This window comes from Esox lucius, chromosome 21 (assembly GCF_011004845.1).
Source record: "Esox lucius isolate fEsoLuc1 chromosome 21, fEsoLuc1.pri, whole genome shotgun sequence".
Lineage (NCBI taxonomy): Eukaryota > Metazoa > Chordata > Actinopteri > Esociformes > Esocidae > Esox > Esox lucius.
In genome coordinates this window covers 6,315,415-6,342,614 of record NC_047589.1, presented here as the reverse complement: position 1 = coordinate 6,342,614, position 27,200 = coordinate 6,315,415, and the positions used below count along the sequence as shown (strand labels likewise).

The window sequence follows — 27,200 nt, the reverse complement described above, 5'->3', positions numbered from 1 at the left end:
CTTAAATGAGGCCTCTCCTCCTGGCTATACTAGTGATCATATACCTCGTGCATCCCAAAAAGGAGGGGGTGTTGCTAATATTTATGACAGTAAATATAAATTTACTCTCAAACATATCACTGAGTTTCATTCTTTTGAAGTTTTACTCATGAAAGTTAACCAGGCCGATAAATCATTTTACATAGCTCCTATTTATAGGCCCCCTGGGAAATACACAATGTTCCTCAATGAGTTTCCAGAATTCTTGTCTAACCTTGTAGTCATGGCAGATAGTATTCAAATGTTTGGCGATTTCAGTATAATTGACTCAATGGGTTTTATCCAATATGTCTCAGGTCCAACACATTGCCACAATCACACCTTAGATTTAGTCTTGTCATGAGAAATATATATTGTAGATCTAATAATTTCCCCCCAAAATCCTGGATTATTGGATTCCTGTCTTATTACATATAGTTAAAACAACAAATCCACTTGCTCCGCAAACAATGAGTTTCAAAAGTCGTACTATAAATTCTCTGACTACAAATAAAAATAGATATTCTTACAAGTTCGCTCATTAACGACACAGTAAATAAATCTGTAAACGATCAAATCCAGGATCTAAACTCAACACTGTGAAATACATTAGACACAGTTGCACCACTAAAAACAAAAGAAATACGCAACAAGAAACTTGCTCCCTGGTACACAGACAATACTAGAGCACTTAAGCAAGCCTCCAGAAAATTGGAGCCAAAGTGGCGCTCCACCAAGTTGGAAGTATTTAGACTAGCCTGGAAAGACAGTACACTACAATACCGAAAATCACTCACGTCTGCTCGATCAGCTTATTTCTCCAACCTGATTGAGGCAAACAAAAACAATCAAAAATGTATCTTTTATACAGTTGCAAAGTTAACAAAAAAGCAAAGATTAGCAAGTGAAGTGGGTCTTCACTTTAGTTGTAATGAATACATTAACTACTTTGATGAAAAGATCGTCACCATTTGAATAAAAATAACTGACTCCTCCTTAAATAGTTATGGTCCTCAAAATCTCAGTTGTCCTAAAAATGTCCTGAACCTCCCTGACCAGGTGTCAATGGGGACACTTGAATTTTTTGATACCGTATCGCTCGACACATTTACCATGAGTTCTAAACCCACAAACTCTCAGCTAGACCCGATTCCAACAAAATTACTCAAGGAGCTATTTCCTGTGCTAGGTCAGTCAATGCTGAACAGAATAAATTGCTCCCTTTTCTCCGGATGCATACCAAAATCACTAAAAATAGCGGAAATTAAGCTTTTTCTAAAAAAATCTAGATCCCGACCCATAAAACAATTATAGGCCAATATTGAACCTCCGGTTCCTCTCAAAAATATTAGAAAAATGTGTTTCCCAACAACTGAATGCCTTCCTAAAGACAAATTACATTTATGAAATACTCCAGTCCGGTTTCAGATCCTATCATAGTACTGAGACTGCACTCGTAAAGGTAACAAATGACCTTCTAATGGCCTCAGACAAAGGTTCCGCATCCGTCCTGTTGCTTCTTGATCTTAGTGCTACTATTGATCACTCCCTTCTCTTAGAGAGACTGGAAAACCATATTGGGCTACATGGACATGTTCTAGCCTGGTTTAAATCTTAGAGATATCAGTTTGTTAGTGTGGATGGCATATCCTCTGACAAGTCAAAGGTATGCTTTGGAGTTCCTCAAGGCTCGGTTCTGGGACCATTATTGTTCTCAATATATAAGCTCCCTCTGGGCGATGTAATCCGTAATCACAATATTAACTTTCACTGTTATGCTGATGACACACAGTTATATATTTCAATGAACCATGGAGAAGCCCCTAAATTAGCTACTTTGGAAGCATGCGTTTCAGATATTAGGAAGTGGATGACAGAGAATTTCTTGCTCTTAAACTCAAAGAAAACAGAAATGCTCGTTTTAGGACCCAAAAAACAAAGAGCTTTGTTAGCAGATCTCACTGTGAACCACGACGGCTGCATGGTTGTATCCCAAAAAACTGTAAAAAACCTTGGCGTTACCCTTGACCCTGACCTCTCCTTTGAAGAACATTTAAATGTCTCAAGAGTTGCTTATTTTCATCTTCGAAACATTGCATTAATTAGAAACTTTCTATCACAAACTGATGCAGAAAAATGCATCCATGCTTTCGTTACTTCTAGACTAGATTACTGCAATGCTCTTCTCTCTGGTTATCCAGACAAATTAATAAATAAACTTCAATTAGTGCTGCACACGGCTGCTAGAACCCTAACAATAACAAAAACATTTGAACACATTACTCCTGTCCTAGCGTCCTTACACTGGCTGCCTGTAAGGGTTAGGGCTGATTTTAAGGTTTTACTCTTAACCTATAAATCAATACATGGACTTGCTCCTACTTACCTTGCTGAAATGTTCCAGCCATACATGCCTACAAGTAACCTTAAATCGAAAGATGCAGGCTTTTTAATTGTACCTAAACTTTCTAAACAAACAGCTGGCGGCAGGGCCTTTTCTCATAGAGCTCCACTCCTGTGGAATGATCTGCCAATTAAGGTTAGAAACGCAAACTCAGTGCAAATTTTCAAATATCTACTAAAAAATCATCTCTACAGCACGGTTTATAATTAGGTGTAGCCTGGCCCGGGGGTGTGAAGGTGACCAGTAGGCACATATCTTTTTTGAGTTCATTTTGTTTTTTTGGGTTTGCTTATAGCTCCCTAGCTCTGCCGCAATGTGTTAGAGTTTACCCCGGTGAACGAGATGGTCGTTTCCCTGCGCCTACAGGTCGGGGATAGGTCTCTCACTGTTGTTTGTGCATACGGGCCGAACGGCAGTGCAGAGTACCCAACCTTCTTGGAGTCTGTGAGAGGGGTGCTGGAAAGTCCTCCGACTGGGGACTCAATTGATCTACTGGGGGACTTCAATGCCCTCGTGGGCAACGACAGTGACACCTGGAGGGGCGTGATTGAAAGGAACGGCCCCCCTGATCTGAACCCGAGTGGTGTTCAGTTATTGGACTTCTGTGCTAGTCACAGTATGTCCATAACGAACACCATGTTCAAGCATAAGGGTGTCCATCAGTGCACGTGGCACCAGGAAACCCTAGGCCGCAGGTCATTGATCGACTTTGTTGTCGTTTCATCTGATCCGAGTGGACCATTTTCTCCACCGGCATTGTCGAAGCGGCCGCTCTGAGCTTTGGCCGTAAGGTCTCCGGTGCCTGTCGAGGCGGCAATCCCTGAACCCAGTGGTGGACAGCGGAAGTAAGGGATGCCGTCAAGCTGAAGAAGGAGTCCTATCAGGCCTGGTTGGCTTGTGGGACTCCTGAGGCAGCTGACGGGTACCGACAGGCCAAGCGGACAGCAGCCCCGGTGGTTGTGGAGGCAAAATCTCGGGCCTGGGAGGAGTTTGGTGAGGCCATGGAGAAGGACTATCGGCTGGCCTCGAAGAGATTCTGGCAAACCGCCCGGCGCCTCAGGAGAGGGAAACAGTGCCCTACCAACGCTGTTTACAGTAGAGGTGGGCAGCTGTTGACCTCAACTGGGGATGTCGTCGGGCGGTGGAAGGAGTACTTCGAGGATCTCCTCAATCCCGCTGTCACGTCTTCCATTGAGGAAGCAGAGGATGAGGGCTCAGAGGTGGACTCGTCCATCACCCGGGCTGAAGTCACTGAGGTGGTCAAGAAACTCCTCGGTGGCAAGGCACCGTGGGTGGATGAGATCCGCCCTGAGTACCTCAAGTCTCTGGATGTTGTGGGGCTGTCTTGGTTGACACGCCTGTGCAACATCGCGTGGCGGTCGGGGACAGTGCCTCTGGGATGGCAGACCGGGGTGGTGGTCCCTCTTTTTAAAAAGGGGGACCGGAGGGTGTGTTCCAACTATAGGGGGATCACACTTCTCAGCCTCCCCGGGAAAGTCTATGCCAGGGTTCTGGAGAGGAGAATACGGCCGATAGTAGAACCTCGGATTCAGGAGGAACAGTGTGGTTTTCGTCCGGGCCGTGGAACACTGGACCAGCTCTATACCCTCTACGGGGTGTTGGAGGGTTCATGGGAGTTTGCCCAACCAGTCCACATGTGTTTTGTGGATTTGGAGAAGGCATTCAACTGTGTCCCTCGCGGCGTCCTGTGGAGGGTGCTTCGGGAATATGGGGTCCTGGGTCCTTTGCTAAGGGCTGTCAGGTTCCTATACGACCGAAGTAGAAGCTTGGTCCGCATTGCCGGCAGTAAGTCAGACTTGTTCCCAGTGCATGTTGGACTCCGGCAGGGCTGCCCTTTGTCACCGGTTCTGTTCATAATTTTTAAGGACAAAATTTCTAGGCGCAGCCAGGGGCCGGAGGGTGTCAGGTTTGGGGACCACACGATTTCGTCTTTGCTCTTTGCGGATGATGTTGTCGTGTTGGCCCCTTCAAACCAGGACCTTCAGCATGCGCTGGGACGGTTTGCAGCCGAGTGTGAAGCGGGGGGGATGAGAATCAGTACCTCCAAATCCGAGGCCATGGTCCTCAGTCGGAAAAGGGTGTCTTGCCCACTTCAGGTTGGTGAAGAGTGCTTGCCTCAAGTGGAGGAGTTTAATCTACATTCCTACTCTCACCTATGGTCATGAGCTTTGGTTCATGCCCGAAAGGAGAAGATCCCGGATACAGGCGGCCGAAATGAGCTTTCTCTGCGGGGTGGCTGGGCGATCCCTTAGAGATAGGGTGAGAAGCTCGGTCACCCGGGAGGAGCTCAGAGTAGAGCCGCTGCTCCTCCACATCGAGAGGGGTCAGCTGAGGTGGCTTGGGCATCTGTTTCGGATGCCTCCGGAACGCCTTCCTGGGAAGGTGTTCCGGTCCCGTCCCACCAGGACGAGACCCCGGGGAAGACCTAGGACACGTTGGAGGGACTATGTGTCCCGGCTGGCCTGGGAACGCCTCGGTGTCCCCCCGGAAGAGCTGGAGGAAGTGTCTGGGGAGAGGGAAGTCTGGGCATCTCTGCTTAGACTGCTGCCTCCGCGACCCGGCCCCGGATGAAGCGGAAGAAGATGAATGAATGAACAGATCTCATCAAATTGTCTCTTACTAAGAGGTACGTAGTGTGGCTTGTCGTACGTCACGGTGACAACTTCGTTCTTTCTCCCTGTAATATGTACAGTTCGCAGAAGTGGGACATGATTGTCACCAACACATTGATAATCAATTATATCTGTGTAGATGTATAGGATGTTAAACCCCGCCAGAATATCTGTGGGGTATGTTCCGTACCATGTGGCGGACCACCGCTCGCCTGGTTTTAACCCCAATATCTGTTCCAGTTTTGCGCTAAATTTCAAACTAAACTGGGGCTCACCTTTTATAAACACTCTATTTTTAAATTCATCGTACCCCACCGATAAACCATGTGTTTTTATACGACTGTTGAGCTCTATCACTAGTTTTAATATGCTGCTGTAATAACCAGTGTCGAGTTTTTCAAGTCAAGTAGTTCAAATGCGTTTTCGCCCCGTGTAAAAGTTTTCTACGTATGCGGGTATTGGAACTCTATCAAAGATACTTCCCAATTACCTTTCAAATCTATACCTTTGGCAAATTTAGTGGTATAGCACAAACTCGTGTTGCTTGGATAGACATGTCTCGATGAGTTACTGGGCAGCGTTATGTAGAAGCCACCGTCACCCATGCTGATCGCAGTCAATGTAAAGGGCGTGATCCTGTAAATCCTGGAGTTTTATCCAGTTTCTAGGTCAACCACTTGTTCCGATGGTATCCAGCAGTTGAATTTCTCAGGCCAACCAAGCCACTTCACAAGACACATTTTCCTCCCTTTCTGCACTTTCTCATTCAAAACTGCTTCCACTTTAAATGTTTTATCCTTAGCCACGATTATTTTCAGCAATTCCTGTTCATAAAAGTTCCCAACTATCACATCACCATCGTAATCTTTTATTCTATATACAGGAGGTACCCGAGGAATGCATTCTGTTATTGTAAAATATTCATCTGTGTACCCTTTTTCATAGCCTTTTGTAAACGCACCTATCAGCTTTGAGAGTCTCACAGTATCCCCAACCTGGAACTTGTAGCTTTGATTACCATTTCTTGTTAATATTGTGCCATACAGGTTCTTGAGAACTAATCTAACATTTTCTTCACAAATGTCAGCAGGCTTCATCTTAATAGACCGATGGTAGCTATGGTTGTACCCACAAACTAAATCTTGAATAACCTCAACATAGCGGTGAGTGTTGGCTGTTGTCAGATACCTCCACATTCGTAATTTAATTGTTTTATTAAACCTCTCAACGATACTCGCTTTGACATCATTTCCTGTAGCAAAATGTTTTATGTTGTACTTCTTCATCAACATTTCAAAATGTGAATTAAAAAACTCCTTCCCCTTTCTTCTTTTAATATGTCTTCAAATGCTCGCTTTACCTCTATAGCGCTTTTATTTCTCAGCACGCGAATCCATGCCTATTTGCTTAATACATCTATGCATGTTAACATAAATTTCATGTTATCGTTTTCCACACTGTAAGCACTCATGTCAACCAAATCCAGCTGAAATTGTGAATTTATATCATGAACAATAACTCTATTTCTTTTAAAATGTATAGCTACAGGCCTGTGTAGCGTGTATGTATCCTGGGCGAGCAGCCAGTCATCGGCCTCACCATTTTTGAGGATCTCCCCGGTTTTTTCCAAGTATGCTCTTTTCAAACCCTCTCTACCTACATAAGCACCAGGGTTTGCCGGGTCATAGTAAATACTTTTCATAACCTGTTCAGACATCGTAGAGTGTTCGAGCAATAATGAGAATTAATACATGTTTAACAATGTTTTATTTGAGTTTTCGAAATTACACAGCCAATATATTCAGAAAACTTACACAAACATTCAGATTTCTCATAGTCTTTGTTTATATACATGTTAACATGAGAACTGAAGCTACCCTGGCCTTAGACAACAGACTCATTAAATTTGTCCATGTACTCATCCCTGTTCTCACTCAGTCTCTGTATGATGTTTGGCTCCAACTTGAGCTCGTGCAGAAAGTTCTCAGCGGCCTCGTGAACATCAGTCATCGGTGTGTGAAAACCAGATGCGTTCAAAGCCTTGACCAACACATGTTTCAGTCGCGGTGTTAAAACTGTCGCCACAATGTCATCATAATGGGCCTCAAAAAAATACTCAGGCGGTTCGAGACATGAATGTCTTGTCTGGCTCGGGTGGTCCACTTCGCATCCGATGCATGCTTTGTGTAGAATAGCCCCAACAACGTTTTCCAGAATCATACCCATTGTTGCTTTGATGATCTTTAAAATTTTTGGTGCAAGTTGTTTGTCCATTTTGTGATAACTCTTGTTAGCATTTGGAAGGTATGACAGGTTAAGAGGACCTAGTTGATCACCAACCCTGTCAATCCAATGGTAGTTTCTTGTTGGGTATGCCGGTGGAATCGAGCTGTCTGGGTCGGGGGTTCCGTAGAAGGCTTCAGCGTTGTCATCCCAGGCGTCACACAGCCAGTCCTCAGCCTTGGGTTTTTCAATCACCGCTTGGTTGTAATCTTGAGACATGTTTCGTAAATTCTTCCGACTGCTTGAATGTCACCGGCGGTCTGTCGGTTTTTATGCTGTGCTGATAAAGGTGTTGGCTTAAGGCGGGGCTTCGGGGTCTTAGGTCAGTCGATCAGTCCGCAGTCACAAACTAACACGCTGATATTTTACGGAAATAACTCCAATCTGACAGAGTCATACTCTTTCAGCCCCTCGACAACTTTAAACAGTACATCTACTGTATTATGTGGGCCTTGTTTTGGCCCCAGATAAAACACTTTTCGAAAGGTGACCCATAAACTGGCATTAAAAAACATTTGATTGGTCACACCAGCCTTAAACACTTGGCCTTCCGGTAATTCATAAAATGCAACCTCCGGTAGCTCTGGGTTGAAGATGTATCCCCCGATCCGACCATCGTCCAATTTCTACTCCTGTGTCAACATATCCTGGTGTAGTTGATGTATTCGGGTTAAACTCTGCATCGGTTTCTTCGGGGCTGGCATGTTGATTGCATCTCTGCGGTCAATTTGCAATTTCTTACCAAATCGCTGAGCTGCGTTTAAGCTGATAGCTTTCACCGGTGTTTCACCCAAAACATTGATAGCAGCACAATCCTCCATGTTTTGTAATGTGTAGGTAAGTTCGCTCAGGCAAGACTGACTGACCATCAACGATGTCTGCGTGGTTTAAATACACATACCATGCCAGTCAACCCATAAAACATCAAAGGTTAACAACCACCGTTTGTATGCCAGCTGTTGCACCACTTGTCAGAAGATAAAACACCGGGGTTTTATATTTGTCGAACACCATTTGCTGTACACCAAACACCTTACCGCTGACACAACACTTATTTACTGCCTGGGAATTTAACATTCCGGAACCCTAACCCCCATTTGTTAATCATCAAACATAACCCACCTGTTATAACACTAGTCTGGTTTGCTCATCAGGTGTTGTAAAACATCAAACACTGACACATCAATGTAATCATAAATCACAAAGTCACCGGACATGCATACGTCACTCCTGAAGTCCCACCCTAACATACATCATACCGGAAGTCCCACCCTAACATACGTCATACAGGAAGTCCCACCCTAACATACGTCATACAGGAAGTCCCACCCTAACATACGTCATACCGGAAGTCCCACTCTACAAACCGGATGTCCCGCCCACCTGTCATATCAATTTGGAAGTCCCGCCCCCTAGGGCCATAAATCACCATTCTGACACATTATACCCTACACTAACTACTTTTGTGTTTTGATCTTCAGACCAGATAGAAGAGTACCCCTTACTGACCCTCTAACTCTCCTTTCAGCAGCATCTCATCTCACCATCCAAGGACCAACCAGGACGGACTCTGTTTAGCTTCATATACAAACTATCAGTGGGATGCAGGGTCCTATGTTGTTGTCATCATCATTATGGTTATGACTTGTTACATTTGTCATGTTATAAATGTGCATCAACCAAGTTACTGACAGTATTGAAACACACATTATCAGTGTACATGAGTGAAGGTGATCATCTACCATTTAATGAACAAGACTAAAAGACTGAAATAGAAAGTATACACCAATCAAAGACAGACCAGACACACTGGGAATGGAGGAACTTACATAGGAACTGTGATTATGGAAACAGGTGAGGGTGATTAACAACAGGTGTTCGGGATCCAAACGAGGGAGAGAGGGCATTGGATCTCACTGGCACGACAAGCCTGCTATGCCAGGATGTGACATTATGCTGGTCTGAAACACAAGACACATGTACAGGACACTCACCTAAAGGATTATTAGGAACACCTGTTCAATTTCGCATTAATGCAATTATCTAATCAACCAATCACATGGCAGTTGCTTCAATGGATTTAGGGGTGTGTTCCTGGTCAAGACAATCTCCTGAATTCCAAACTGAATGTCAGAATGGGAAACAAAGGTGATTTAAGCAATTTTGAGCGTGGCATGGTTGTTGGTGCCAGACGGGCCAGTCAGTTACTGGGATTTTCACGCACAACCATTTCTAGGGTTAACAAAGAATGGGGTGAAAAGGGAAAAACATCCAGTATGCGGCAGTCCTGTGGGCGAAAATGCCTTGTTGATGCTAGAGGTCAGAGGAGAATGGGTCGACTGATTCAAGCTGATAGAAGAGCAACTTTGACTGAAATAACCAAGTTACAACCGAGGTATGCAGCAAAGCATTTGTGAAGCCACAACACGCACAACCTTGAGGCGGATGGGATACAACAGAAGGAGACCCCACCGGGTACCACTCATCTCCACTACAAATAGGAAAAAGAGGCTACAATTTGCACGAGCTCACCAAAATTGGACAATTGAAGACTGGAAGAATGTTGCCTGGTCTGATGAGTCTCGATTTCTGTTGAGACATTCAGATGGTAGAGTCAGAATTTGGTGTAAACAGAATGAGAACGTGGATCCATCATTATTTGTTACCACTGTGCAGGCTGGTGGTGGTGGTGTAATGGTGTGGGGGATGTTTCCTTGGCACACTTTAGGCCCCTTAGTGCCAATTGGGCATCGTTTAAATGCCATGGCCTACCGGAGCATTGTTTCTGACCATGTCCATCCCATTATGACCACCATGTACCCATCCTCTGATGGCTACTTCCAACAGGATAATGCACCATGTCACAAAGCTCGAATCATTTCAAATTGGTTTCTTGAACATGACAATGAGTTCACTGTACTAAAATGGCCCCCACAGTCACCAGATCTCAACCCAATAGAGCATCTTTGGGATGTGGTAGAACGGGAGCTTCGTGCCCTGGATGTGCATCCCTCAAATTTCCATCAACTGCAAGATGCTATCCTATCAATATGGGCCAACATTTTTAATCATTGATTCTAATTTGAATCAATGCTACGTAGAATTAAGGCAGTTCTGAAGGCGAAAGGGGGTCAAACACAGTATTAGTATGGTGTTCCTAATAATCCTTTAGGCTAGTGTATATACACTGTCTAATATGAAGGATAAAACATGTTATCTGTAATTAATTACTTAGTGTCGTATCTGGTATGTCTCCATTCCTAAATCCACCACAGAGGTTAAAAGCAGTCCCTCACTTCTGGACCCTTTGAGGGGATTTTAGAAGCTGAACATTCTCAACTGTTAGACTGGTGGCTGTGGGAGTGAAACTAAGATTTACATAGACAGGGTTGGGTGGTTCTACATGTCCCAGAATAGAGCAGTACTGTCACCAGATGTTCACCCTGTTCCCAGGAGGTTGGAGGTAGAGAAGACTATCTTTAGTTGTGATACGAGTAATAAAACACAATTAGCTAAATGCAGTTGTGATTATCACACTTTTGAGAGACGAAGAAATCGACTAATGGTTCTTATTGTTCTAATTAAACTCTATTCAGTTATGTCTTTTAGTTTAGAAAATATCAGAAACATTCAGAAATAGATGAATACAAAGAGTACATGTCAACATGTGGCCTGACATCTGCTGTTAATCTGTGAACATTTTAGTATCTTCCAGGTTAGGATATAAACAATAAGCTAAGACATATGTTTTCAAATAAACCACATTAATCTGGCTTTATTATAATTTTTTTGTCAATAAAGTAAATTTGAATTCAATGAAAAAACATGTATTTTTTACTAAGGGAAATTTTTATTTTTATCTATTCATCAATGCATAAATTGTGACCATTTTACATATATTGTGTTAGTATGAACTATTTATTGATGACAATGAGGTTCCAAGTAAGAAATTGAAAAATAATTAAGACATTTAACCACATGGCTTATTATTATTTAATTGTCATTCACTATTTGCAAATAAAATATACTATTCAAATGAAAGACAACAACTTAAATTTTCTACAAAGGGAAATCTTTATTTTCATCAATGCATAAAGCAAATGTGTGTTATAATAGTATGAGCAGACCATATCATATCTATCAAATGTCCATCTACAGAGAGGATGGACACATGAACTCATGCAAAGCTCACTGTTAGTCTACATGAAAGTGATCAATAAGACAAAACATTAGATGTCAAAACAGAGTAAAAGCAAAAGAACCTCTTCACTGGGTTATGTGACAGACAGGTCCTAACCAGAACAGTCACCCCTCCTCAAGGTCTTGATGACTGGAGTCTGGGAGCTTTTCTGGGCTTCACAGGTCACCTCTCCCACCTTGTTCCACTCCTGGGCAGTGAGAGTCAGGGTGCTGCTCCAGCTGTATAGACCATCCTTCTCCAGGACCACGGAACTGGACTTCTGATTCTTGTTGTTCCTGTCCACTTTCCAACTCAAGGTCCAGTCTGAGGGGAAGCCCTTGTTGGCCAGACACATCAGTGTGGCTGTTGTTGTACTGGACAGTTCCTCACTAGAGGGGGGCAGGATGGTCAGGGTGGGAGCAGTGTTACCTGGAACAAACAGAACACATCAACTAAAGGCTAAAATACAGCTCTGGAAAAAATTAAGAGACCACTGCATCTTTTTCTTTCCATTCAAAAAAGTCGAAAAGGAAGGTTTTGAGTGAGGAATAGAAGGGTTAAAATTAAGAGGCCATTGAACGCTTCTGTTCCTCACCCAAAAATGTCTTTTTCAACTTTTTTGGAAAGGAAAGAATAAGGTGCAGTGGTCTGTATTTATTAAAGCAATTCACATTAATTGAAGATTATAATTGGTGACAGGTAAGAAAATATGTCATATAATGGGTACTATACAAAGTTGATTTATGAAACATGCAAGTATACAATTATTTACTATAACTATTGAGCCCCTTTCACAAAATAACTTCAATAACCGACACATTAGGTTTTTAAGGCTTCAATATTACAAATCAGATACAATAAACTAACAATTTATCGTTTTCAAACGATGTATTCATTATTATTTGATATACATTTTCAATTCAAAGCACAATAGAAAAAAATATCTCCAATTGTAAAATGTGAACCTATTTTCTCACACAAAGTGAGATACCTAAAACCTTCCAATGATAACCAAATATAAAGAAGACCTTGTTACTTACTTCCAACATCAAGTCTGGTGCCGCCACCAAAAGTGACCCACAGTCATACAATCCCTATTACTTCTCATACAAAAACCTCCTGCTCATTAGACAATCTGAATTTCTTTAAAAATTGACTATATTATTAACATTTGTGAAAAACCTCATCATCTTCTAAATTTCCACTGAATTCTTTATATTTTCCCTTCCCTAACACTGACCAAAAAACAATATTTTAAAACATATCCACATCTGTACAGTATGTTTATTCACACAACTAATAGAACATGTAAGCTGATCCCTTATTATCTTTAAAATAATGCAGGTACATTTTGATCAAATTAAGTAGATTGAATAACATTCATATTTAAATGTGCCTCATTATAATAAGCAATTGTAAATATTCTAGATCAATTAAAAAATTTTAAATACTCAATATCAAGGCCAAATTAACAAGACAAGACCAAAGCATGGAACAAACATCAACATGTGAATAAAGAAGTTAATTGTCTTGTTTACTTACTTCCAACATCAAGTCTGGTGCCGCCACCAAAAGTGGCCCACAGTGATACAATCCCTATTACTGCTCATACAAAAACCTCTCTGTGATGATACAGCTGTAACAGTGAACATCACTCAAGTAGAATCCCATTTAACACAAATATATTTTAATATCTTCCAGGATAGAAAGGACACTTCATATGGACAATTTCCATAAAAGGAAATATATATTTTAATCCAGATATTTATATTTGTTCCTTCTACTGTTTATCTGGTATTCCCCTATCCTGTAGGTACTGTCCAGTATTAGATTCCGTGTTTGTATTCCACCATATGGTCCATAAAGAGAACAGCCATGATAATTGGGATCCATGTTGTATATTCCTTTATTAAAGATGTTGATCTCTGATTTAACAGTGGAGGTTAAGTCACAGAGGACTGACAACACTATCAGAGGAATCATACCAGCATACATTTTGGAGAAGTAGCTGATTCATTTGAGGAACTTATAACAGAGGCCAGTTTTGGGTGACCAATTATATTTGATAATCTAATTGTGAGTCATACAATTTAAAATATATTACTGACCTTAAAAGAATATGACCTTTTTTAAGTTATAAAATGTCAAATACATAACTAATAATGGGATCCTACTCACACTGAAATTTATTAGACACCATAATATGCATAACACATCTACCAAGAGGCTCTTATAGTGTTTATAACCTTGTGAGTTTAACACTACATGACTGAGACCTGTCCTTCATGACAACTGAACCCACAACAACCATGACCTTTATAGCCATCTTCATCTGGACACTAGCTTTCTGCATTCAGGTTGTAAAAGTAATTACTTCTACACAAAGAAATGTATATAGTAACATTATGGTTTTTATTATTATTGCAGTCACAGAATTCTGGGCCTTGGATGACATATTGAGACACATCTCAAAAAATTTGAATATCGTGGAGAAATCATTGTTTTACTTAATTCAAATCAAAAATTGACACATTCATTTATTCCAGATTCATTACACATCAAGTGAAACATTTCCAGCCTTTTTTGTTTCACTCTCGATGATTACAGCTTAGAGCTCAAGGAAATCAAAGATCCAGTATCTCAAAATCTAGAATAAAACGTTTTACAATAAAGAAAGGCAGACTCAAAACACCTGCAAAGGTTTCCTAAGTATGTTAATTTAGGTACTCAATAATTTGTCGGGGCTCCTTTTGCACGGATTACTGCATCAATGCAGAGACGCCTCCTCTGGTCACTCATGTGGAGAACTTTGCCAGAGAAGTACGACGGCAATCTGTGGTTCCAGGGATTTGGGGGTGTTTTCCAGGTTCATGGCCCAGTTTCGTGCCGCAGAGGGCAGGGATGGGGGCGAGCAGCTTCGGCATCTGAGGCAGTGTAACAGCACGGCCTCGGAATATTGCTTCGCGTTTCGGATGATGGCGGCGTCCAGCGGATGGAACAAGCCAGCTCTTCGGACAGCCTTCTAAGGGATTGTAGACAGAGGTCCAGATGGAGCTGGTGTGTGTAAGTTGTTCCATGTCGCTGGAAGCCTTCATTGTCTGAGCGATCCCTATTGATGGGTTCTGGGATGGTCGACGAGGTGCCTGCCTGGCCGTCACGTGTGGAGCTACGTCGGTTGAGAGCCCAGAGGGCGCCCTCCCAGCAAACATCCCACCTTAGTACACGGACCTGAGTTGGGTGTTCTCCAGCAAAAAGGCCAGGTGTCTCCCTCTCCATCGATCCTGGGACTGTGCCATTGACCTCCTCCTAGAGACCACGCCGCCCATGAACAAGATACATCCACACTCCTTGGCCGAGAACGAAGTATGGAGACCTACGTAAAAGAAACGCTGGAGCAGGGGTACATTCGTCAGTCCTCTTATCCTTCTTCCACCAGATAATTTTTTGTGAAGCCAGTGAAGTCATGGCCAGTCCCAAACACCATCAAAGAACTCCAGAGTTTCATCGGGTTAGCCAACTTTTACCGCCGGTTCATTATGGAGTTCAGCACCATAACGGAGCCACTTATGTCGTTATTTAACACTAGAACCCCCAGGACTTTTTTACCCCCTATAACCGCCAGAGCCCACGCTGTTTGGCATCCTTAGCATACGAATCGCCCTTATTAGCATGGACGTTCTCGTCCACAGCATCTCCATCTAGCCAGTGCATCAGTTCATCTACTGAGTCGTCATCAAACTATATAAAAGTCTAAAAAATAATGAATTACAGAATGTTTGTTTTAAATGGTGAACAAATTTGAAAAATACAAGAATGTGTTTGTATTTAAGGTTTTATCATTCAAAGAAATATATAACTGTGTATAAAGAATACACAGAACGATTATTTTTAAGAACACAGGTTCTAGTATTTTAATTTGTTTATAAGGCCCTACAAATTAATTGTTTTTAAATTACTCAACACTGCAATTATTCAAAGGTCAATCCTTTAGTATTTAGTTTTCAGGTAAAGACACATTATCGACTAGTTTGTGTCATGGTACGGTGAGCAGCAGCGCCACCGTGCCATTCATCTTCAGTGTGTGTGTGTGTGTGTGTGTGTGTGTGTGTGTGTGGCTGTGGCTGTTGATTGTAAGTACACTATACCCGTTGCCTGCTTTCGTTTTGCTGCTTTAGTCAGCCCTTTCTTTTGTTGTGTTTTGTTTGCCCTGTGTTTGTTTATTCATTAAAATATCCACACCGACTACCTCTGCCTGCACCTGGTTCCTTGCTCCCGCAACACATCACCCCATTGTGACAGTTTGTGACAATCAAAGGATATGCGCATGAATAGTCTACATACAGTGAGGAGAACAAGTATTTGATGCACTGCCGATTTTGCAGGTTTTCCCACTTACAAAGCATGTAAAAGTCTGTAATCTAAAACAAAAATCCAGAAAATCACCTTGTATGATTTTTAAGTAATGAATTAGCATTTTATTGCATGCTTTGTAAGTAGGAAAACCTGCAAAATCTGCAGTGTATCAAATACTTGTTCTCCCCACTGTATGTATCCATAACAGAAATGGAAACAATGGAACTTGTTCAAGTGCTACTAGACTTGATTGACATGCAACGCTCATTGGATAGTTTGCACTCAAGTGCCCAATCTCAGTGTTCCAAGCATAAACCACTGCAGTCCAAAGAGGACAGCTCTATCAAATGGGTTAGGTCCCGCCCCATTGCATTTGGACGATGTATTACTCACACCATCCAAATGAAATGTTTATTGCATTTGAATGACGCATACATTTACACCATCCAAATGAAATGTACATTGCATTTGGACTACACACAAGGGTACACAATGCAAATGCAATGTGTATATATTTCATAATGTAATTATCCATTTAATAATTGTATTATTGTTTGCATGCCTGGGCAATTCTAATGCAATGTAGGGGTTGGACTTTCAGTAAGATTGAGGTGTTCCCATTCCATTATGTTCGGGCACACTGAGAACACTAGGCAGTTGACACTCTACACTACTCTGCAACAAGCAATACTCATCTATGATCATACTGATGACACATGAACATTCCAGATGATGTCTTTTCATGTACATTCAATGTACATTAGAACATTCCTATGTCTGTACCATTCTTATGCATACTACACTCATATTGAATTTATAATATTCAATACTTCTACTGATATTCTTCATATTCCCCATCCTACCCTTTTACATTGTATATTATTGCTATATTTTTTACTTTATATATTTATACTTAATTTTTATTACATAAATGTTTGAACTTGAACTACACAAGTTGAAAAACTTGTAATAACCCATGGGAATATCTGACTAGGAGTATTTGCGAGATTGCCAGGTTATTGATACAGATATTGATGGTGTTTTAGACATTTGCAGGGACAATAACTGTGGATGACAAGATATGAAATACTGGTCAATTTCATCTTACTCGATAGAATATGACTGATAGTTTTTCTCAAAAATCACAAATACATCTTGCTCTCTTTCATACATACATACATACATACATCTTCTTCCGCTTCATCCGGGGCCGGGTCGCGGTGGCAGCAATCTAAGCAGAGATGCCCAGACATCCCTCTCCCTAGACATTTCCTCCAGCTCTTCCGGGGGGACACCGAGGCATTCCCAGGCCAGCCGGGAGACATAGTCCCTCCAGCGTGTCCTAGGTCTTCCCCGGGGTCTCCTCCCGGTGGGACGGGACCGGAACACCTTCCCAGGAAGGTGTTCCGGAGGCATCCGAAACAGATGCCCAAGCCACCTCAGCTGACCCCTCTCGATGTGGAGGAGCAGCGGCTCTACTCTGAGCTTCTCCCGGGTGACCGAGTTTCTCAACCTATCTCTAATGGATCGCCCAGCCACCCTGCTGAGAAAGCTCATTTCGGCCGCCTGTATCCGGGATCTTGTCCTTTCGGTCATGACCCAAAGCTCATGACCATAGGTGAGAGTAGGAACGTAGATTGACCGGTAAATCGGGAGCTTCGCCTTGTGGCTCAGCTCTTTCTTCACCACGATACATCGACCGCATTACTGCAGAAGCTGCACCGATCCGTCTGTCAATCTCCCGTTCCATCATTCCCTCACTCGTGAACAAGACCCCTAGATACTTAAACTCCTCCACATGAGGCAAGCACTCTTCACCAACCTGAAGTGGGCAAGCCACCCTTTTCCGACAGAGGACCATGGACTCAGCGCATGCTGAAGGTCCTGGTTTGAAGGGGCCAACACGGCAACATCATTCGCAAAGAGCAGAGACGAAATCGTGTGGTCCCCAAACCTGACACCCTCCGGCCCCTGGCTGAACAGAACCGGCGACAAAGGGCAGCCCTGCCGGAGTCCAACATGCACTGGGAACAAGTCTGACTCACTGCCGGCAATGCGGACCAAGCTCCTGCTTCGGTCGTACAGGGACCTGTCAGCCCTTAGCAAAGGACCCAGGACCCCATATTCCCGAAGCACTCTCCACTGGATGTCACGAGGGACACAGTCCCCACAACATCCAGAGACTTGAGGTACTCAGGGCGGATCTCATCCACCCCTGGTGCCTTGCCACCGAGGAGTTTCTTGACCACCTCAGTGACTTCAGCCCGGGTGATGGACGAGTCCACCTCTGAGCCCTCATCCTCTGCTTCCTCAATGGAAGAAGTGACAGCGGGATTGAGGAGATCCTCGAAGTACTCCTTCCACCGCCCGACGAAATCCCCAGTTGAGGTCAACAGCTGCCCACCTCTACTGTAAACAGCGTTGGTAGGGCACTGTTTCCCTCTCCTGAGGCGCCGGACGGTTTGCCAGAATCTCTTCGAGGCCAGCCGATAGTCCTTCTCCATGGCCTCACCGAACTCCTCCCAGGCCCGAGTTTTTGCCTCCACAACCACCCGGGCTGCAGTCCGCTTGGCCTGTCGGTACCCGTCAGCTGCCTCAGGAGTCCCACAAGCCAACCAGGCCTGATAGGACTCCTTCTTCAGCTTGACAGCATCCCTTACTTCCGGTGTCCACCACCGGGTTTCGGGGATTGCTGCCTCGACAGGCACCGGAGACCATACGGCCACTGCTCCGAACGGCCGCTTCGACAATGGCGGTGGAGAACATGGTCCACTCTGACTCAATATCTCCAGCCTCCCTCGGGATCCAGTCGAAGCTCTGCTGGAGGTAGGAGTTAAAGATCTCTCTGACAGGAGACTCGGCCAGACGTTCCCAGCAGACCCTTACAGTACGCTTGGGCCTGCCGAGTCTGTCCAGCTTCCTCCCCCACCATCGGATCAAACTCACCACCAGGTGGTGATCAGTTGACAGCTCCGCCCCTCTCTTCACCCGAGTGTCCAAGACATATGGCCGCAGGTCAGATGAAACGCCAACAAAGTCGATCATCGACCTGCGGCCTAGGGTGTCCTGGTGCCATGTGCACTGATGGACACCCTTATGCTTGAACATGATGTTCATTATGGACAAACTGTGACTAGCACAGTAGTCCAATAACTGAACACCGCTCGGGTTCAGATCAGGGGGGGCGTTCCTCCCAATCACACCCCTCCAGGTGTCACTGTCGTTGCCCGCGTGGGCGTTGAAGTCCCCCAGTAGAACGATAGAGTCCCCAGTTGGAGCACTTTCCAGCACCCCTCCCAGAGACTCCAAGAAGGTCGGGTACTCTGCACTGCGACCCGAAGGCGCAGGGAAATGACCCTCTCGTTCACCGGGGTAAACTCCAACACATGGCGGCAGAGCTGGGGAGCTATAAGCAAACCCACACCAGCCCACCGCCTCTCACCATGGGCAACTCCAGAGTGGTGAAGAGTCCATCCTCTCTCAAGGAGTGTGGTTCCAGAGCCCAAGCCGTGCGTAGAGGTGATCCCGACTACCTCTAGTCGGAACCTCTCAACCTCACGCACGATCTCAGGCTCCTTCCCCGCCAGCGAGGTGACGTTCCATGTCCCTAGAGCTAGTTTCCGTGTACAGGGATCAGGTTGCCTAGGCCCCTGCCTTCGACTGCCGCCCGATCCTCTACGCACTGACCCCTTATGGTCCCTCCTGTGAGTGGTGAGCCCACGGGAAGGTGGCCCCACGTCGCTCCTTCGGGCTCTGCTCGGCCGGGCCCCATGGGGAAGGGCCTGGCCACCAGGTGCTCGCGTGCGAGCCCAAACCCCGGGCCTGCCTCCAGGGTGGGGCCCCGGCTGCGCCATACCGGTGGACGTCACGGAACTCAAAACATTTTCATCATTAAGGGGTGTTTTGAACCCCTCTTAGTCTGACACATCGCCTAGGACCTGTTTGCCTTGGGAGACCCTACCAGGGGCATATAGCCCCAGACAACATAGCTCCTAGGGTCACTCGGGTACTCAAACCCCTCCACCACGTTAAGGTGGCAGTTCTAAACAAATTAGCTTATTATATTGGGCTAGTTTTTGGAGTGGATGGACAACATTTACAGTATTAAGCCCGTTCAAATGTGTAGTTTCTAGGAGGCTACACAATTAGAGAAGGGGTGCATATGAACATAATACAGTAGGTTCAAGCACGCCTGTTCAGTTAGGCATCTTGCCTTGTCCCCCAACATTGACCACTGACCAACAGTAGCAACCGGTCAATAAATGATAACAATATTTCAGTTGCACAACGCAACCCTGCTTGCTTGTTTTGCATATATAAATGGTGACTAAAACGCAGTAATCCCGTAGCCCAACTCGCGGAGAATAGAAGGGAAAAAGCTATTTCAGTTGGCAATCTCGTCAGCAGCTGCTCTGGACACTGCATGTCCGATTGCGTAGGCCAATGTCTACTTGTAGTCTGCCTGCTACACTAAGGCCTATTTAGTTTTTTGGAGGGGGGTGTCGGGAGTAATGTGTTATTATGAATGTTACATTCGATTAAAATGGGAAGTGAAGGAGTTGTGTGTGTTTTGTCCAGCCTGCGCAACCTGGGCCTTCTCCCTGTTTAACACCTTGCGTCTGTAATTTATCGCCAATGTAAAAAAATTGCTATGGTGAAATCTTTATCTTTATGGACGTTTACAAACGACTTTTACTTGTCAATGCTTACGGCTACTATTGAGCTATAACGGTGCTCGCAGCTGGGCACAACCAATACACAAACACCTCTCCTGTACTTGATCATGTGGTTGCCGCGATGAAAGTAACTGAAAACATCCCACATCATCATCATCTTCCGCTTATCCCAGGAAGGCGCTCCGGAGGCATCCGAAACAGATGCCCAAACCACCTCAGCTGACCCATTCTGAGCTCCTCCCGGGTGACCGAGCTTCTCACCCTATCTCTAAGGGATCGCCCAGCCACCCTGCGGATAAAGCTCATTTCGGCCGCCTGTATCCGGGATCTTGTCCTTTCGGTCATGACCCAAAGCTCATGACCATAGGTGAGAGTAGGAACGTAGATTGACCGGTAAATCGACAGACCGATACATCGACCGCATTACTGCAGAAGCTGCACCGATCCGTCTGTCAATCTCCCGTTCCATCCTTCCCTCACTCGTGAACAAGACCCCTTAGATACTTAAACTCCTCCACTTGAGGCAGGCACTCTCCACCAACCTGAAGTGGGCAAGCCACCCTTTTCCGACTGAGGACCATGGCCTCGGATTTGGAGGTACTGATTCTCATTCCCACTGCTTCACACTCGGCTGCAAACCGTCCCAGTGCATGCTGAAGGTCCTGGTTTGAAGGGGCCAACACGGCAACATCATCCGCAAAGAGCAGAGACAAAATTGTGTGGTCCCCAAACCTGACACCCTCCGGCCCCTGGCTGCGCCTAGAAATTCTGTCCATAACAATTATGTTTTCAGTTACTTTCATCGCGGCAACCACATGATCAAGTACAGGAGAGGTGTTTGTGTATTGGTTGTGCCCAGCTGCGAGCACCGTTATAGCTCAATAGTAGCCGTAAGCCTTGACAAGTAAAAGTCGTTTGTAAATGTCCATAAAGATAAAGATTTTCTGTCCATAACCGCCGACAAAGGGCAGCCCTGCGGGAGTCCAACATGCACTGGGAACAAGTCTGACTTACTGCCGGCAATGCGGACCAAGCTCCTGCTTCGGTCGTACAGGGACCTGACAGCCCTTAGCAAAGGACCCAGGACCCCATATTCCCCAGGCACCCTCCACAGGATGCTGCGAGGGACACAGTCGAATGCCTTCTCCAAATCCACAAAACACATGTGGACTTGTTGGGCAAACTCCCATGAACCCTCCAGCACCCCGTAGAGGGTATAGAGCTGGTCCAGTGTTCCACGGCCCGGACGAAAACCACACTGTTCCTCCTGAATCCGAGGTTCTACTATCGGCCGTATTCTCCTCTCCAGTTCCCTGGCATAGAATTTCCCGTGGAGGCTGAGAAGTGTGATCCCCCTGTAGTTGGAACACACCCTCCGGTCCCCCTTCTTAAAAAGAGGAACCACCACCATGGTCTGCCATCCCAGAGGCACTGGACGAGTCCACCTCTGATCCCTCATCCTCTGCTTCCTCAATGGAAGACGTGACGGGATTGAGGAGATCCTCGAAGTACTCCTTCCACTGCCCGACAACATCCCCAGTTGAGGTCAACAGCTGTCCACCTCTACTGTAAACAGCGTTGGTAGGGCACTGTTTCCTCCTTAAGACACGTATATAGACTTGGTCCCCTGACGATAAATAACTTAATGTATAGCAGTTAGTTGTCGTACATATTCTCTGAGTTCTAACTGTTCCAATGCCGGTAAAACATCAACCCAATTTAACTTAGCACTGGCACACATTTTGTTGATCTTAGCTTTCAGTGTTCCATTCACTCTTTCTACCATTCCTTGAGACTGAGGATGGTAAACACATCCCAACCTCTGCTTAATTCTGAGCTGCTGAACCACCTGCTTCAACGTTCTCTCAATGAAAGCAGACACATTGTCTGAGCTAATCTCTGTCGGGATGTCAAATCTTGGCATTACTTCCCTAGTCAGAAACTTTATCACCGTTTCTGCTCCTTGGTCATTCGAAGGGAACTGCTTCCACCCATCTCCTGAATCTATCGATCACTACAAGCATGTACCGTTTGTCACGGTCGTGGTAGGAGAAGGACACAGGCGCAGAGTATAGGTAAGGTAAATAATCAATTGTTTAATGAAAAGCAAAAACTCAAACGAAACAAAAGGCAGTAACCAGTGACGTGGGTAATCTTCAGCAGGACAAAACCAAAATGAACCACACACCCTGGCTCAAACAGGGAACTTAAATAGGGTCCCCAATTGGAGGCAACGACCGACACCTGCCTCCAATTGGGGAGACCAAAAGGATTGGAGGTGGCTAGATGCCACCTCCTGTCCTGTCCTGGCTATGCCCCGAGCCCAGCGCAGAGATGGCTAGGGGCACAGCCAGGACGTGACACCGTTTTCCATTGACAGGTCTTAGAATATCCATGTAGTCTATCACCAAATGCCTAAACGTGGCCCAAAGGTGTTGTTATTCCTTTTCTAACATTGTTTTGCGCACATACTTCACACTTTGCCAGGGCTGCATCTACCGTCGCCTGCATGTACGGTGACCAAAAACCCTGTTCCTTAATGTTCCTTATTATTTCGCCTCATGCACAATGGTCGAAACCATGTGCGTTCGTGATCAGAATTCGTAATAGAGCAGCTGGTGCCACTAATTGTCCCGTATTAGCTCTCCTCTTAAACCATACATTGCGCTCATAGACACTAGCTCTCTCCTACATCCTGATAACATCATCCATCCCGGGGGCTGCCTTTACTAGTATGGCTGGTGCCATTATCGCACTATGACACTTTGATGCCAATTTAGCTGCCTCGTCGGCTGCGTTATTTCCTTGAATAATATAGTCATTTCCCTTCTTATGCGCCTGACACTTAATAATGGCAACTTTTAAAGGGAGTAGGAGAGACGTCATCAAATCCTGAATATGATTATGATGCAGGATGGGTGTTCCATCTGTTTTTACTGAAACCTCTTTGATTCCATACAGCTCCAAACAAATGACAAACGGCATGCCCATAGGCCGAATCAGTGTAGATGTTCACTACTTTATCTAAACCCTCCTTACAGGCAGCTGCCAAAGCTTTTAGTTCTGCAAATTGAGCAGAACATGGCTGTGGACATGTCTGGCTAACTATGGTCTGAAATTGGCCCTTACTGTCTCTTCTGACCACCGCAAATCCTGCATGATTTCCCTCGTAGTCCTTGTAACATCATCTATCCACAAACAATTCTTCCTCGACCCCCTAAGATTGGGGTTGACAGGAGGTCAGGCCTTAGCCTAGTAAATGTCAAGGATGCTGCTACACAATCAGGAGGTTCTCCCTCATAGCCAAGGGGAAATCTTTCTGCTGGGTTCACTGTTGTACATCGCTTAATAATTATGTGTGGATATGTCAGCAGGGGTAGATAATCCAACAACCTTGAATTCGTCAAAACAAACTATTTTTATGGAGTCTACATGGCATTGCTCCAACGTAGAAGCACATATCAACAGGTTGTCTACATATTGGATCAATGTTCCCTCTAAGATGAGCTCCTCCAAATCTGCTTTTAACACCTGGTTGAATATGTGTGGGGAGTATTTGAAACCCTGAGGTAGGCCCGTGTATCTATATTGCTTCCCACCATAAGTGAAAACAAACAGGTGTCTACACTCTTCTGCTAAAGGGATACTGAAAAAGGCACCACACAAATCTGTCACTGTAAAGTGCTTGGCGTCAATTGGGATGTTTGTCAGCAGTGTGTGTGGGTTTGGTACCTTGGCTTCGCAGTCCTGCACAATCTCATTTATCGGTCGTAAATCGTGGACTAGCCTCCACTTCTTATTATCTGCTTTTTGGATGGGGAACAGTGGAGTAATACAGTTACTGGCTGTCCCTTCCAACACACCGACTTTCACCAGGCCGTCAATGGTTGGCTTAATGCCTGCTTTCATATAATACTGTCTTATCCACACAGGCTTAGAGCCGGGCTTTACCTGGATGTGTACCGGATTTGCTGATTTAACTAATCCAACGTCTGTGTCATGTTGTGACCATACCTTCTCTGAAATCACCTGTTCTCTCTTTCCTCAACATCCCTTGCTTATCAATAGTTTCCCCTACTTGCATTTGCTGGCCTGTAGTGTTTTCCACTTCCTGTGGTTCTCCAATCATTTCTGCAAAACAGAGAACCTTGATTAAATATTTTTCGGGAAAGCAAAGGATGAGAGGGTTATCTGTTTTTTCCCACTGCTCCTGCCTAGCTCGTTTCATCATTGGGCCCAAATCCTTAGCTCTGAAACCCTTATTTATCAACAAAGTGATGTGCAGGTCTGACCCAGGCACATCAAACCATCTGGAAATCAAATCTGACCCCTGTGAATCACATACTTCCATTGCTGCCCCTTGTTTACAAAATATTGTGATGTAATAGGAGCTGGTCTCCCATTTACATGTATCAGCCACAGTTGTTCATATCTTAATGTACAATGGTAATTCATAGAGGGCCTTCTGGCCTCCGGCATTTGTGCCTCGATGTACTTCCCCCATTTGGAAATAACCTTGCTGACTCCCTCTTCTATGTCCCCTATCCAGTAGACATTTGCTAAAGATGCCTGTTGCATCATCATCTGTCTTTTGACCCCTGTTTCCTCTATTATTATTCCATCCAGTGAACATGGAATCTTTAGTCCCAATTGACATAATGCATCACTTCCCAGTAAGTTCATCGGGGTATGTGCTGAAACTAAAACAGGAAGTGTCCGCTCGTAGCTAGGTGTAATGGAGCAATCATGGGTATCAGCTGCCTTTTTCTCGAGAATCCTACTGTTTTAGCATATTTTCCTGACATAGGGAGGTGTGAGGCATAATTTGGACTTACACAAATGTAAGTAGCTCCAGTATCTACCATCATTGGTGTGCCTCTGTTATTTACTTGAACTTGGTTCGGCCCAGCTCTATCAGGCCATGGGTTTGTGGGACAGCTCCCTCTGTTGTGCCCTGCCTGATTACATCCCCAGCACACACTGGTGGTCCATTTTACCTTTTCCTCTGACTTCTCCTCGTCTTTCTTTAGCATACCCCTGGCCGTGGCTATACTAGCCAGTTGACCTTTTCCCTCTTCTAGGAACAGTTTAATCACCTCTCTCACCTTACTTCACTTTCGTTTCCGCTTTTCTGTGATGTCAGTGCTCTTATAGTTTTTTTACGATGGTGTCTACCTCTTCGCATAATGACACATCAAATATCCCTTCTTTCGGCCATTTTGTTGCCATTTTCCTGGTCCTTTTCTCTGGGGCCTCAGAAATGGTCTTAATCTCTCCTCCTCACAGGGGAAACCTCCTCATTAAAATCTCAACTGGTGTACCCGCCATTTTTACCTGTATGTTCTAGACTGGAATGATAGATACCGTTTTCTGCTCTGCCAAAATCCCTTCTTCTTGGGACTCCCTTCCTTTGGCTAGTTCTCTTACTGGGACATCTGCCATTTAACATGGCGCGTTCTCTCCTCTGGGACTACTGCCTAGAGTCCCCCCTTATCTATCTAAGTGTTTTCAATCAAATCTGACAGTTCCACCACTTACCAAAAACTACACACAAGCAAACAAAAACAATTACTGTCAGCTGCAATTTCATTTATTTAACTTTTGCCACATTACAATACACAAATGACAGCCAAATCTCTCAAACTGTTGTACATTCACCTCTCCCTTATACATCTTTGTCATAAACAAGGTAATCTAAACATCCCCTCTCCAAGCCTGGTACGTTCTCTAAACCGATCTATTTTGGAGCCTCCTCCTTTTAAACACCTTTCTATAAGTGTATGGTCTGATCATGTATTTCCCCAAGGTTAATTAAAACCACACTTCTTCTGACAGCTTCTGCTGTTGTCTAATTATGGGTCTATCTAGTTCTGGAACACTAGACCAAATACTCCCGCCTGTTACTTCTATTCACATGACCTGCTTGTCTACCGTATGTGCAAACTGTAACCTGTCTAATACATCACCAGTGTCTGGATCACGACAGATATTCCTTTTTAATTATGGTTACCGAGATTGTGGTAGCAGTAATGTTGTTTCTCAAGGGATATATATTTACAATAATTGGCAGACAAAGACTGTCACGATTCCCGGGACTCAGGACAGAGGTAGGATCCAGAAGCAGATACAGACACCGGGGTAAAAGGACAATGATGATGATTGTAGCAGAGGTACGAAGTCCGGGAGGCAAGAATGGTCGAATAGTCAGGCAGGGTTCAGTTAACAGAGCGGGGAGTCAGTCCAGGCGAAGGTTGATAACGGGAAGGCAGAAAGGTGGTTTGGGAGGGAGGTACAGGACGGGTCTCGGAACAAGGGGCTGGAAACGAACGGGGGAGAAAACACGGTGAGCAGAAGATAACCAAAACAGGATACTCGGGAAATAGGATAGCTTGCTTAATTAGGTAGAGAACACCGTAATAATTATGTGGCTGTACAATAATCCGGCAGGGACTGAAAGCAGAACTCTCCTATTTATAGGGAGAGTGGCAATCAGCCCCCCAGGTGTGTAGACTGGTGCAGGTGCTCAGGATCAGTGGTGATGATGGGTGCCTTCGTGGAGTGCTGGGAACAAGGAGGCTGGTACTTGGGGAGATGTAATGACAGACACAGCTCAGGAGGGCTGAGTCCTGACAAAGACTTTGTTTTTCTGGCAA

General features: G+C 44.7%; 1 protein-coding gene and 3 gene segments (V, D, J or C); 2 read left to right on the top strand and 2 right to left on the bottom strand.

Annotated features, from left to right (window-relative positions):
* LOC105009329 (Ig kappa chain V-III region MOPC 63) overlaps nt 1–27,200 on the bottom strand; it is a 784,483-nt gene that overhangs the window by 261,092 nt on the left and 496,191 nt on the right. Inside the window, exon 3 of one of the 6 annotated variants that reach the window (XM_034289341.1) lies at nt 12,559–12,596. The exons of the other annotated variants lie outside the window; for them this stretch is intronic. Coding sequence (XP_034145232.1) covers nt 12,559–12,596 — 38 coding nt within the window. The remainder of the gene's footprint in view (nt 1–12,558; nt 12,597–27,200) is intronic. 6 annotated transcript variants of the gene reach the window in all.
* LOC114829915 overlaps nt 1–27,200 on the top strand; it is a 587,221-nt gene that overhangs the window by 125,368 nt on the left and 434,653 nt on the right.
* The window catches only part of LOC114829916, a 334,989-nt gene that overhangs the window by 47,830 nt on the left and 259,959 nt on the right, over nt 1–27,200 (top strand).
* LOC105008451 overlaps nt 11,394–27,200 on the bottom strand; it is a 966,635-nt gene continuing 950,828 nt past the window's right edge. Inside the window, 2 exon segments of the V gene segment in view lie at nt 11,394–11,947; nt 13,061–13,098. Coding sequence covers nt 11,631–11,947; nt 13,061–13,098 — 355 coding nt within the window.